This window comes from Moschus berezovskii, chromosome 8, assembly GCF_049115385.1.
Source record: "Moschus berezovskii isolate FMDL1 chromosome 8, NW_MosBer_1.0, whole genome shotgun sequence".
Classification (NCBI taxonomy): Eukaryota; Metazoa; Chordata; class Mammalia; order Artiodactyla; family Moschidae; genus Moschus; species Moschus berezovskii.
This window is the reverse complement of record NC_142467.1, coordinates 70,929,242-70,942,354: the sequence shown is the minus strand read 5'-3', so window position 1 is coordinate 70,942,354 and position 13,113 is coordinate 70,929,242. Positions and strand designations below refer to the sequence as shown.

General features: G+C 34.1%; 1 protein-coding gene across 1 annotated transcript; it reads left to right on the top strand.

The window, feature by feature from the left end:
* The first annotated feature begins 7,391 nt into the window (after window positions 1-7,391).
* LOC129558809 (olfactory receptor 2T8-like) lies at window positions 7,392-8,333 on the top strand. Its single transcript, XM_055430248.2, has one exon. It carries the CDS (start codon window positions 7,392-7,394, stop codon window positions 8,331-8,333), a length of 942 nt encoding a protein of 313 aa, XP_055286223.2.
* Window positions 8,334-13,113: the final 4,780 nt, after the last annotated feature.

Genomic DNA, 13,113 nt, shown 5'->3' with positions numbered 1-13,113 from the left:
CTCCCAACACAGAAAAACCCAGGGCCAATGGTTTCACTGGGGATATCTACCAAACACTTAAAAATAATTATTATTAATGTCTCTTAAAAACTGAAGAGGGAGGAATCTTAAACATTTTATTAGGCCAACAATACCATGATACCAAATTCAGATAAGGGGATTTCAGGAAAAGAAAACTACAGACCAATACACTGATAAATATACATGCAAATATTCTCAATAAAATCTTAGAAAACTGAACTCAATAGCACATTAGAAAGGTTACACACCATGATCAAATGAGATTCTGTGTTGCACCAAATTATTATAATACACATTTAGAATATTATAATTTTCTTAATAGACATTGAAAAGCACTTGCAAATTACAGCATTGATAAAAATCCAGAAAAATTCAGTATTGAAGTGTTATACTGCAAAATAATTAAGATTATATACAATAAACCCACAGCTAGAATTCTCAAGAATGAAAAACTGAGGGCTTTTCTTGTGAGACCAGGGACAAGTCAAGGCTGCTCAATTTCACCATTCTATGCAATTTAAATTTCACTAGAGCTATCAGGGAAGAAAATGAAGTAAGGGACACTCATTTTATTATTTGTAATTGATAGGATATTATATGTAGAAAACCCTAAAAAATCAAGAAAATCTGCTATAACTAATCAATGATTTCAGTAAAATTGCAGAATATAAAATAAATACACAGAAATCAACTGTGCTGTTACATATTTACAAGGAAACATTCAAAAAAGAAAAAAAATCCCATTTAAATTGGATCAAAAACAATTAGGAGCAAATTTATGAAGGAGATGAAAGGTCTATACAATTTAAATCTACAAGATTTTCTAGAAAGAAAGAGAATGACACAATCAAAAGGAAATGTATTCCATATTAATGGATCAAAATAATTAATATTTGTCTTTGTGTATGGTGTTTTGAAGTGTTCTAATTTCATTCTTTTATATATATATATCTGTCCAGTTTTCCCAGAACCATTTATTGAAGAGGCTGTCTTTGCCCCATTGTATATTCTTGCCTCCTTTGTAAAAAATAAGGCATACATAGGTGCATGGATTTATTTTTGGGTTTTCTATCTTGTTCCATTGGTCTATATATCTGTTTTTGTGCCAGTATCATAATGTCTTTATGACTGTAGCTTTGTAGTATAATCTGAAGTCAGGAAGTTTGATTCCCCCAGCTCCATTCTTTCTCAAGACTGCTTTGGCTATTCGGGGTCTTCTGTGTTTCCATATGAATTGTGAATTTTTTTGTTCTAGTTCTGTGAAAAATGCTATTTGCAATTTGATAGGAATCACATTGAATCCATAGATTGCATTGGTAGTATAGTCAATATGAATTCTTCTTACCCAAGACTATGGAATATCTCTTCAACTGTTTATGTCATTTTTTATTTTGTTGATTAGTGTCTTATAATTTTCTGTGTACAGTTCTTTGGTCTCCTTGGGTAAGTTTATTCCTAGACATTTAATTCTTCTTCTTCTTTTTTTTTTTTTTTGCAATGGTGAATGGGACTTATTTTGTAATTTCTCTTCCTGAATTTTCATTGTTAGTATATAGAAACACAAGAGATTTCTGTGTATTGATTTTGTATCCTGCAACTTTTCAAATTCACTGATTAGCTCTAGTAATTTTCTGATACTATTTTTTAGGGTTTTCTGTGTACAGTATCATGTCATCTTCAAAGAGTGAGAGCGATGCTTCTTCTTTTCCAATCTGTATTCCTTTTATTTCTTTTTCTTCTCTGATTGCTGAAGCTAGGACTTCCAGAATTATGTTGAATAATAGTGGTGAAAGTGGACACTCTTGTCTTGTTTCCTGATTTTAGGGGGGTATGCTTTCAGGTTTTCACCACTGAGAATAATATTTGCTGTAAGATTATCATATATGTCCTTTACTATGTTAAGGTAGGTTCCTTCTATGTCCATTTTTTGAAGAGTTTTCATCATGAATGGGTGCTGAATTTTGTCTAAAGCTTTTTCTTCATCTATTGAGATGATCATATGGTTTTTATCTTTCAGTGTGTTAATATGGTGTATCACACTAAGTGATTTTCATATACTGAACAATTCTTACATTCCTGGATTAATTCAATGTGATATTGGTGTGTGAGCCTTTTGATGTGTTGCTGAATTCTGTTTGCTAAAATTTTGTTGAGGATTTTTGATCTATGTTCATCAGTGATATTGGCCTGTAATTTTCTTCTTTGTGTTCTCTTTGGTTTTGGTATCAGGGTGATGGTGACCTCATAGAATGAGTTTGGAAGTGTTCCTTCCTCTGCAATTTTCTGGAAGAGTTTGAGTAGAATAGATGTTCAGTTCAGTTCAGTTCAGTCACTCAGTCGTGTCCAACTCTTTGAAACCCCATGAATCACAGCACGCCAGGCCTCCCTGTTCATCACCAACTCCCAGAGTTCACTCAAACTCATGTCCATTGAGTCGGTGATGCCATCCAGCCATCTCATTCTCTGTCATCCCTGTCTCCTCCCACCCCCAATCCCTCCTAGCATCAGACTCTTTTCCAGTGAGTCAACTCGTCGCATGAGGTGGCCAAAGTATTGGAGTTTCAGCTTTAGCATCAGTCTTTCCAATGAACACCCAGGATTGATCTCCTTTAGAATGGACTGATTGGATCTCCTTGCAGTCCAAGGGACTCTCAAGAGTCTTCTCCAACACCACAGTTCAAAAGCATCAATTCTTCAGCGCTTAGCTTTCTTCACAGTCCAACTCTCACATCCATACATGACCACTGGAAAAACCATAGCCTTGACTAGACGGACTTTTGTTGGCAAAGTAATGTCTCTGCTTTTTTAATATGCTATCTAGGTTGGTCATAACTTTCCTTCCAAGGAGTAAGAGTCTTCTAATTTCATGGCTGAAATTAGCATCTGCAGTGATTTTGGAGCCCCCCAAAATAAAGTCTGACACTGTTTCCACTGTTTCCCCATCTATTTCCCATGAAGTGATGGTGTTAGTGAAGGATAGGTGTTAGCTCTTCTCTAAATTTTTGGTAGAATTCAGCTGTGAAGCCGTCTGGTCCTGGGCTTTTGTTTGCTCGAAGATTTCTGATTACAGTTTCAATTTCTATGCTTGTGATGGGTCCGTTAAGATTTTCTATTTCTTCCTGGTTCAGTTTTGTAAAAGCTTTTGCACAACAAAGGAAACTATAAGCAAGGTGAAAAGACAGCCTTCAGAATGGGAGAAAATAATAGCAAATGAAACAACTGACAAGGAATTAATCTCAAAAATATACAAGCAACTCCTGCAGCTCAATTCCAGAAAAATAAACGACCCAATCAAAAAATGGGCCAAAGGACTAAACAGACATTTATCCAAAGAAGACATACAGATGGCTAAGAAACATATGAAGAGATGCTCAACATCACTCATAATCGGAGAAATGCAAATCAAAACCACAATGAAGTACCATCTCTCACCGGTCAGAATGGCTGCTATCCAAAAGTCTACAAGCAATAAATGCCAGAGAGGGTGTGGAAAAAGGGAACCCTCTTACACTGTTGGTAGGAATGCAAACTAGTACAACCACTATGGAGAACAGTGTGGAGATTCCTTAAAACAATGGAAACAAAACTGCCATATGACCCAGCAACCCCACTACTGGGCATACACACTGAGGAATACAGAATTGAAAGAAACACGTGTACCTCAATGTTCATTGCAGCACTGTTTATAATAGCCAGGACATGGAAGAAACCTAGATGTCCATAGGCAGATGAATGGATAAAAAAGTTGTGGTACATACACACAATGAAATATTACTCAGACATTAAAAAGAATGCATTTGAATCAGTTCTAATGAGGTGGATGAAACTGGAACCTATTATACAGAGTGAAGTAAGCCAGAAAGAAAAACACCAATACAGTATACTAACACACACACACACACACACACACACACACACACACACACACATATATATATATATATATATATGGAATTTAGAAAGATGGTAATGATGACCCTATGTGTGAGACAGCAAAAGAGACACAGATGTAAAGAACAGACTTTTTGGAGTCTGTAGGAGAGGGCAAGTGTGGGATGATTTGAGAGAATGGCATTGAAACATGTATATTACCATATGTGAAACGAATCACCAGTCTAGGTTTGATGCATGAGACAGGGTGCTTGGGGTTGGTGCCCTGGGATGACCCAGAGGGATGGGATGGGGAGGGAAGTGGGAGGGGAGTTCAGGATGGGGAACACATGTACACCCGTGGCAGATTCATGTCAAAATATGGCAAAACCACTACAATATTGTAAAGTAATTAGCTTCCGATTAACATAAATAATTTCATATTTAAAAATGGATAAGCAATGTTAGAATCAAATTAATCCACTCCTCAGTGTGTATATTTAAACAAGCATCTTTTCCCAAGAACATTTATTTACATTTTATTTTTTTCTTGTAAATAGTTCTCTCTTAATGAATCATAGGATTTTGAAAGCATGTAGGGAAGTATATTGAAGTTCTGAGAACCACTAAAACCTTTAAAAATTAAATATTTTTGACACCCAAAGAATTATACTTCTGAAGTTCTGATAAGTTAATATGATAGTAATTTTAGAATAAGATGGCAATAGGCCAAACCTCTTAATAGGTCTCTGCAGACCCTGATATGAACAAGCTTGATGGTGCAAGACTAGAAGAGCCTTCTTCCACTCAGAGAGGTAAATAGGAGGATGCTGCTCAGAGAGGATGCAGGTTTCGAGTTCTTCATTTTTATCTTATGTGAGTAAGTCATACTAGTTTCTGAACATTTATTAGTTTTGATTTTAAATTTGCACTACAGAAAAATCCAGTTAGATCAATTTATATAGTTTTGTAGATAATATCCATTCAATTATCTATTCTACAATTTGAAGAACTAAAGCATATGATAGCTGACACATAATGAGATAAAAACATTGTAATAACCTGTCAATTCTATAAAAAAATATTGGCTTTTACCATTTTATTTTTTGCAGAATAGATTATTTAATCATTCCAATATCCTGTGGAAAAAGATTTACAGTTTTAACATTAAGTGAGAGCAAGAAGTAGAAAATATAGAAAGAATAATTATAGGCAGTTTTCTAAAATTCTATAATTATTTGATGAGAATAAAAGAGAGGTTATATTTGTCATTTCTAGTAGTATTGCAAAAGAGATAACTTAGTAATTTAAAGTAAAATACCACAATTTTAGCACTGTTCTATGTGAAAGTTTATGGAGACAGAAGACAGAATATTTCTAGTGTTCTGAAGTGATAGAGATAAAAGAAGAAAATGTTTTTACAGTATTAAGCAATCCTATTCCTACAATAGAGGCGAGCCTTTATACTTTCACTGAATGATACTATAAATGTTTTATTTGAAAGATAAGCTAATTTCTTATTTAAAATTTCACCACACTATGTATCCATAGTCAATTCTGTTGGAAATTATCTTTTAAGCTTCTTTTTTGCAAGGTTAGTTGATCTTAACACTAAATAATCTAAGCATTGTTAACATATTGACTAGTCAATTATGTTCTTAATGACTGATTGCTTTTACTTATTTATTTCATCTCTAAAGAAAATGCATAGATATATGATTTATGTCCTTTGAAAAGTTAAGAACTAATGATTTGATAAAATACTTACAAACAATTAGAAACACTATCATAAGAAAACGCATTTTGTAAACTGAAAATTTACTTAATTTGTAATTATCCTAAAACATATAAAACTCTCTTACATAATAGAAGCAAAATAATTGGTTCAAATTTATTTTATGCTATATATGTTTATCATATCAAATTTAAAATAATAACCTTGTTTTAACAAAAATCCCATTAACTTGATGCTTAAATACACAACTGGAATAGACACTCAGAAATGTCCTGAGATGGCATAAATTATAAAGTAAAATGTAGTATGAATATACACGTACAAAGGAATATTTTTCATCTTGAAAATGAAAGGAAATTCTGACATGTTATAGCATGGATAAATTTTGAGGATGTTATAATAAGTTGAATAAACTAATCAAAAACTAATCAAATACTATATGATTTTGCTTATCTAATATTTCTATAGTAGTCAAACTTATAGAGATAAAAGGAGAAGAGTGATTTCCAGGAACTGAAGAGAAGGAGGGTAATGGGAAATTACTGTTTAATGTAATAATTTCAGTTGAATAAGATGAAGAACAGGACGTGAATATTGGTGATGGATTCACAACATTATGAAAATGTCACTGTATTTACAATACATTAAAGTTAAGAAATTTGCCAAACACTCTACAGTTAAAAAATTACCTATTGATTTTTAAAGAAGTTTAAAGTTCTAGCAATCTTCAACAATAAAAATGATGAAAATAATGGAACACAAGAAATCTTCAAGTCAAAGAAATAAGAGGGATTGAGGTTCTTCAGAAGAGTGATACTGAGGGCTATAATTAGGAGTTGCATGTAGTTACTAGTGGTATATGCTGTATACTAGAGATATGAGTGTGTGCAGATCATAAAGGTTTTGTTTTTTTAATCTGAAACTTCTGAAACACATTTGATAAAGAGCAACTGTATTTCCATGATATCTAGGTTTACAACAATGAAAATCCTTGAGTGAAATGCTGTTAGTACAATGATGATGCTCAAGCTATGTAATTAGAGATTGAGTGAGTCTTTTTAATGTCTTTCTCCAACTTGATTGGCAGTCTAGTATAGGATGGATATCAAAAGAAGGGGTAAAGGGAGTGACCATAGAAGAGATGGACTCCTTCCATGTAACTTTACTGAATCACATTATATCTGTAGACTACCATCATTATCTTTGCAGGTTTAGTTATATTTGTTCAACAAGTTTGAACAGTTTTGACTTCAGCAGATCAGATATGAAAATGCCTTTAAAGATCTAGATCCTCTTGGAATTGAAGGAGAGATTGATTTATCTCCATAGTTGGTTGAAGAAGTAAGGTGCTTTGTTTTTTCTTCTTTACCCAGTAAAGGTTGTGTTTCTGTGACTTTGCAAGGAAAACTTCTCCCTACACAAAATGCCTTTTACAGTTAATAAAAATTTGCATTTAGTATTACAGTGTTACATTGGAGGAAATATTCTAAGGAAATCATTATTGCTTTCAATGCTTATCTTGTTTAAGTTAAACTAAATGCCCTAACAATACCAAAGTAATTATGTTTCCATCTACAGACTTAATTCTTCCAGTTCCTGTGCATAAAAATAGAAGTCCTATTATTTGGAAAGCAAAAGCTCTTTGCCAGATTAGTGAAGGTCAAGAAAAATTATTTTTTGCTTGTGCTTTAATAACTATTGTTATGTTATGTATATATAACCCTCATCTATTTTTCTGTTTGCCATGTCTGTCTTGTTTGAAATCATGGAAAACTGGAATACCACTTCAGATTTCATTCTCCTAGGACTCTTTAATCACACAGGAGCCCACAAATTTCTCTTTGTGTTGGTTCTGATAACTGCCTTCACCTCTCTTGCGGGCAATGCCCTCATGTTTCTCCTGATTCTCCTGGATTCTGGGCTCCACAGGCCCATGTACTTCCTATTGAGCCAACTCTCCCTCATGGACATGATACTGGTTATCACCATTGTGCCTAAAATGACTGCTGACTATTTGACCGGCAGGAGGTTCATCTCCCCAGTTGGCTGTGGGTTCCAGATCTTCTTCTTCTTCTTCACTTTGGAAGGGGGTGAGTGCTTCCTCTTGGCAGCCATGTCCTATGACCTCTATGTCGCTATTTGCCATCCACTGAGATACCCAGTTTTCATGAGCTGGCAATTATGCTTAAGAATGACTTTCGGATCATGGTTCCTTGGTGCAGCTGATGGGCTCATGCAGGCTGCTGCAACCCTGAACTTCTCATTTTGCAGGACACATGAGATTGATCACTTTTTTTGTGAGGCCCCCTCTCTGGTGCGTTTGGCTTGTGCTGACACTTCTGTCTTTGAGTATGCTATGTATGTGTGCTGCGTGTTAATGCTCCTAGTCCCCATTTTCCTCATCTTGATTTCCTATAGTCTCATCCTTGCCGCTGTTCTCCAGATGTGTTCTAATGAAGCCCGCAAGAAGGCTTTTGCCACTTGCTCCTCACATATTTCCGTGGTGGGACTGTTTTTTGGAGCAGCCATTTTTACCTACATGAGACCCAAATCCTATAGGTCAGCTAACCATGATAAGGTTGTGTCAGCATTTTATACTATCTTCACCCCTGTGCTAAACCCCCTCATCTATAGTCTGAGGAACAGTGAGGTCAAGGGAGCTCTGAGAAAGTGTATGGATCAGTGTCCTGCCTTAAGTCATGATTAAGATTACATTGATTTGCCCCAGAGTTTACGGCTGTAAAAAGTGATTGTGTAAAATTTCTTTGAGAAAGATTATATAGTCATCATATCTCTGTGTGCTATTTTTATTTTACTTTAGAATGTGTACAGGTGTCCATATTTTGGTATCATTTATTAGGCTGTCATCAACAAATCAGACTGAGTATTGTTAAAAATCTGCTAATCAAAAATTCTTATGAAATGTTTCCACACCACATTTCACCATAAATGTTTTTTTCAAACAATGAACAAAATAGTCAAACAATATTGAAGCTTGTTGTTGTTTTTGAATTGAGGTATAATTTATAAGTAGTAGAATATTCATATCTGAAGGGTGCTTTCAATAAGTTTCAGAAGCACATGTGCTGACAACTTACACCCAGTAGCAAGAGACAAAATTTTCACGAGATCAAAAATGCCCCTTATGCCCTTTTCCAATGAAACTCCTCAACCCAGAGACAAACACTGGTCTGCCTTGTATCTCTGTTAGTTTAACCTAATCTAGTATCACATATAAGTGAAAACACAGTAGATATTTTTCTTTTATCTTATATCTTTCTCTCAACTTAATATGTTTTTAAAGATACCTATGCAATTTTATGTCTATCAATAGTTTTTTTTTTTTTTTTCCATTGCTAAGTAATGGTTCCTTGTGTCACCATGTGTTTATTCACTACTCTAATGATAGTCATCTGGGCTATTTTCATTCTGGAGTTTTATTGCTCAAGTTGCTCTTAATCTTTTTTTTTTTTTGTATGTTATCATCTATATCTATATATATGTTACTGTTTTGGTAGATGCATGAATTACTTTTTAGTAATTTAGTAATCTGTTTTCAAAGAAAAAAGTGAAAGAGGAGAGTGAAAAGGTTGGCTTGAAGCTCAACATTAAGAAAACAAAGATCGTGGCATCTGGTCCCATCACTTCATGGGAAATAGATGGGGAAACAGTGGAAACAGTGTCAGACTTTATTTTTGGGGGCTCCAAAATCACTGCGGATGCTAATTGCAGCCATAAAATTAAAAGACGCTTACTCCTTGGAAGGAAAGTTGTGACCAACCTTGATAGTATATTAAAAAGCAGAGACATTACTTTGCCAGCAAAGGTCCATCTAGTCAAGGCTATGGTTTTTCCAGTGGTCATGTATGGATGTGAGAGTTGGACTGTGAAGAAAGCTGATCGCTGAAGAATTGATGATTTTGAACTGTGATGCTGGAGAAGACTCTTGAGAGTCCCTTGGACTGCAAGGAGATCCAACTAGCCCATTATAAAGGAGATCAATCCTAGGTGTTCATTGGAAGGACTGATGCTGAAGCTGAAACTGCAATACTTTGGCCACCTCATGTGAAGAGTTGACTCACTGTAAAAGACTCTGATGCTGGGAGGGGTTGGGGGCCGGAGGAGAAGGGAACGACAGAGAATGAGATGGCTGGATGGCATTACCGACTCTGTGGACATGAGTTTGAGTGTACTCCGGGAGTTGGTGATGGACAGGGAGGCCTGGTGTGCTGTGATCCATGGGGTCGTGAACAGTCGGTCACGACTGAGTGACTGAACTGAACTGAACTGAATCTGTTTTCAAAGTGGATGTTTGACTTTAAACTCCCACTAGCAAAGTACATGAATAGCATTTGCTCCAAATTGGTGGCAATTCTGTGTGTCACTAACCTTTCGTGTTTATTATAATTAATGTTATAATTCATTTGAATTTGGTTTTCATTTCCCTTATGTGAAACAATGTTGCATTCTTTTATATTAGCTTATTGCCTATTTGTATCTCTTTCTTTGTGAATGATTCATTCAGATGTTGAAAATAAAAACAAAGATAGCTACTTCTAAAGCAAAAACAATCTAGTTGTTTACTGATAGAAAACACATGATATTCATAGGAATATTTGATTTTTTAAATAAAATTATATTGGTTTACTTATTAAAAGTTTTCTCACATCTGTGTTTCCTTTCAATTTTTGAAGATTAACTATTTTCGTCGACCTGGGTATGTACATTCTGAATATCTTCCAGCTTCTTCACTGGGCTGAGACTGTAAACATTTTTATTTTAATTATGTACTGTAACAAACTATTTCAATTCCATTGGTGGATTCATATTATTGGAAATAAAAATTTCTGCTAGTATATGGTACTCTTTACCCAAAGAAGGAATATAAAAATAGATTATGATATTTAATATTTTGCTGTTCAAAGTATTATGGAAAAAAATAATAATCATTAGTTAATCTATGAAAGAAATGAATATTTTTATTTTAGTCAACTTAAGTTTTATAACCTATGGGACAAACTCTTAGAGAGTTCTGAGAACTGTTCAGATCAAGTAAGGGAGAAGGTCAATATATATGTGATCTTTATGAATGGATACATGCAATCAAGCACACATCTTGGTAGATAGTTACTGCTATTTTCAAGGGAGATACATTTTCAATAATGGTTTTAGTGCTTTTCTTTTTTTTTTAAAGTAATTACTTTAATTTTTATTGGAGGCAAATTATTTTACAATATTATATTGGTTGGTTTTGCCATACATTGACATGAATTCGCCCCGGGTTTACATAAGTTCCCACTCCTGAAACCCCCTCCCGAACCCCCCTCTCAATTATAGGAAAATGCAAGAAATTGAGTTCATAAAACTTTTTCCTGGAAAAAAAATTGTAACTATATGAAGGCCAACTCTAACAGTTTTCCCAGAGCACAAAGTCCCACATCCTGATCTTCACCCTGAACAGAATTCAGGTTGTGTTGTAGGTCAGCAATCTCAGTGGTTAATGGCTTGATTTTTATAAAACTGGATGGTGAGAAACAGTCTCTTTTTTATAATCCCTTCCCTCCCAGTATTACTTTTGCCAAAATATGGGAGGGGGGCATTTTACAACCAGTTTGTCTCACATTGCTAGGAATGCTCATTCTTATGTCAGTCAAGGTTTTGTTGCTAGGCCACTCAATGTGCTATTATTACATTAGACCTTTTTAACAGTAGGCAAAATCTTCTGGACTGTTTATCTTGTGTTATTGTGTCCAGAAAATGGTTCACACTGTTGCTTATTCCTATATTTAGAGTTACAATACTATGATCATTTATCTTATACAACTATACATTTGGCCAATTGTTTCAAGTTACCTAGTCATCATTATTTTATCAGAGGCACAGTCAGTCACACATTTGGTAATGCAAGAAACAATTATTTTATAATATAGACAGAATATAAGTGACAGAGCTAGCAGCATTAATAAGGTCATGGGAAAGTATTCAAGCTAAGAACTTCCATTAGATGTGGTCTTATATTTCCCCAGTCATATGTTCTACACTTTTCTGCACCAATCACTATCTTTAAGGGAAATAATATTTTGGCATTCTATACAAAGTTCATCAAATATATTATATATGCATGCACAAGATGAATGGTAGGTCATCATGACACATTACAGATTGGGAAAGAAGTGTTATCATCTAAAAAGTTACATAGCTGGCATTAGAAGAAAAACTGATCTTTATGTTTGAGTAGGTATTTCTTCCTGGGGAGGTTTGATTAATACATAATGCTGGAGGGTTGGGAGGAGATCCAAATGGGCACAGAAAAACTTTATGTTCAAATTTTTCTTGTCTTGCCTTAAAATTGTAATCTTATTTTGTTAGTTTATTCCTTTTTTGTCTCCTGGTATGTGAATACATACCTATAATAATTTTCAGCCAAGAAATTTGATAAATGTAAAGAAGCCTTTGGTTTTACAAAGAAAATAGTTACAGGTGTCAATATACATTTGTTAATATACCTATATATTTGCAAATATGTAAGCAGGTACTTTCCAAAAATAAAACAATTAAATATAAAAATAACTGTAATACAATAATTTAAAATAACTTCTTTAGAAATTCTTTTTTATTTTTTTAAAGGTTCCATTTTTGTTGAACCTGAATCTCAACTTTCATGACTTTTTCTTTTTTTGAATAACACTTTTGTACAAATTGTTTACTCTATTTCACATGAATTAAAAGGAAGTATGGTCTAAAGATGACAATATCAAGGAGAATGGCACAAAGCCAATTCTGCAGGTCCCTGGGGTCTTCAGGAAGTGGCACCCAGAGATTTAGAAGAAAGGCTAGTTGCTGAATTTAAATTAAACCTGAATACCATGTTTAAGAAATGAAATTTAGCCATTTTATTGTGTTTAAACCTTGTTTGTTTTGCTAAACATAGCCAAATTTTGATCAAAAGATAATTTCATAAAATAATTTATTTCCAGGATCACTTTAAGGTACAACATCATAAAATAACCATAATCACAACAATAAAATTAAACATAAACTACCTTTCTATTCATGGATTACTTTGTGACTGCATTTTGCTTAACATTCTGCCTTCATTTTCTTATTTTAATTATTGTCATAACCTTATGAAGAAGTTTCAGTGTTAGTTTTCATGTTTGAAAAATAGAGAGGTTTATTGGCGGGGGGGCAGGAATTCATGGTCTGCTTTTACACAGATCTGAACTCAGTTGTCTGATTTTAGAAAATTTATACTCAAGGAAGGATCAGTTTTAGAAGTAGGACTATAGACACACCTACTGGTCCACAATACAGACACTTATGTGAAATAGCCATCTTTGTCCTTCATTAAAAAGCAAGATATTGCTGAATAAAGTCCTTATTTGTTAAAATAGTTCAAGTTTGTGAGAAAACACTACTTTAGATGATGAGTTCTGGGCTAAGGACTTCAGGACTTGAAAGTCTAGATAATCTGTAAAAATTTTGAA

What these genes read in the sequence shown, in the direction of transcription:
- LOC129558809 (XM_055430248.2), top strand. Translation starts at nt 7,392, where the DNA reads ATGGAAAACTGGAATACCACTTCAGATTTCATTCTCCTAGGACTCTTT.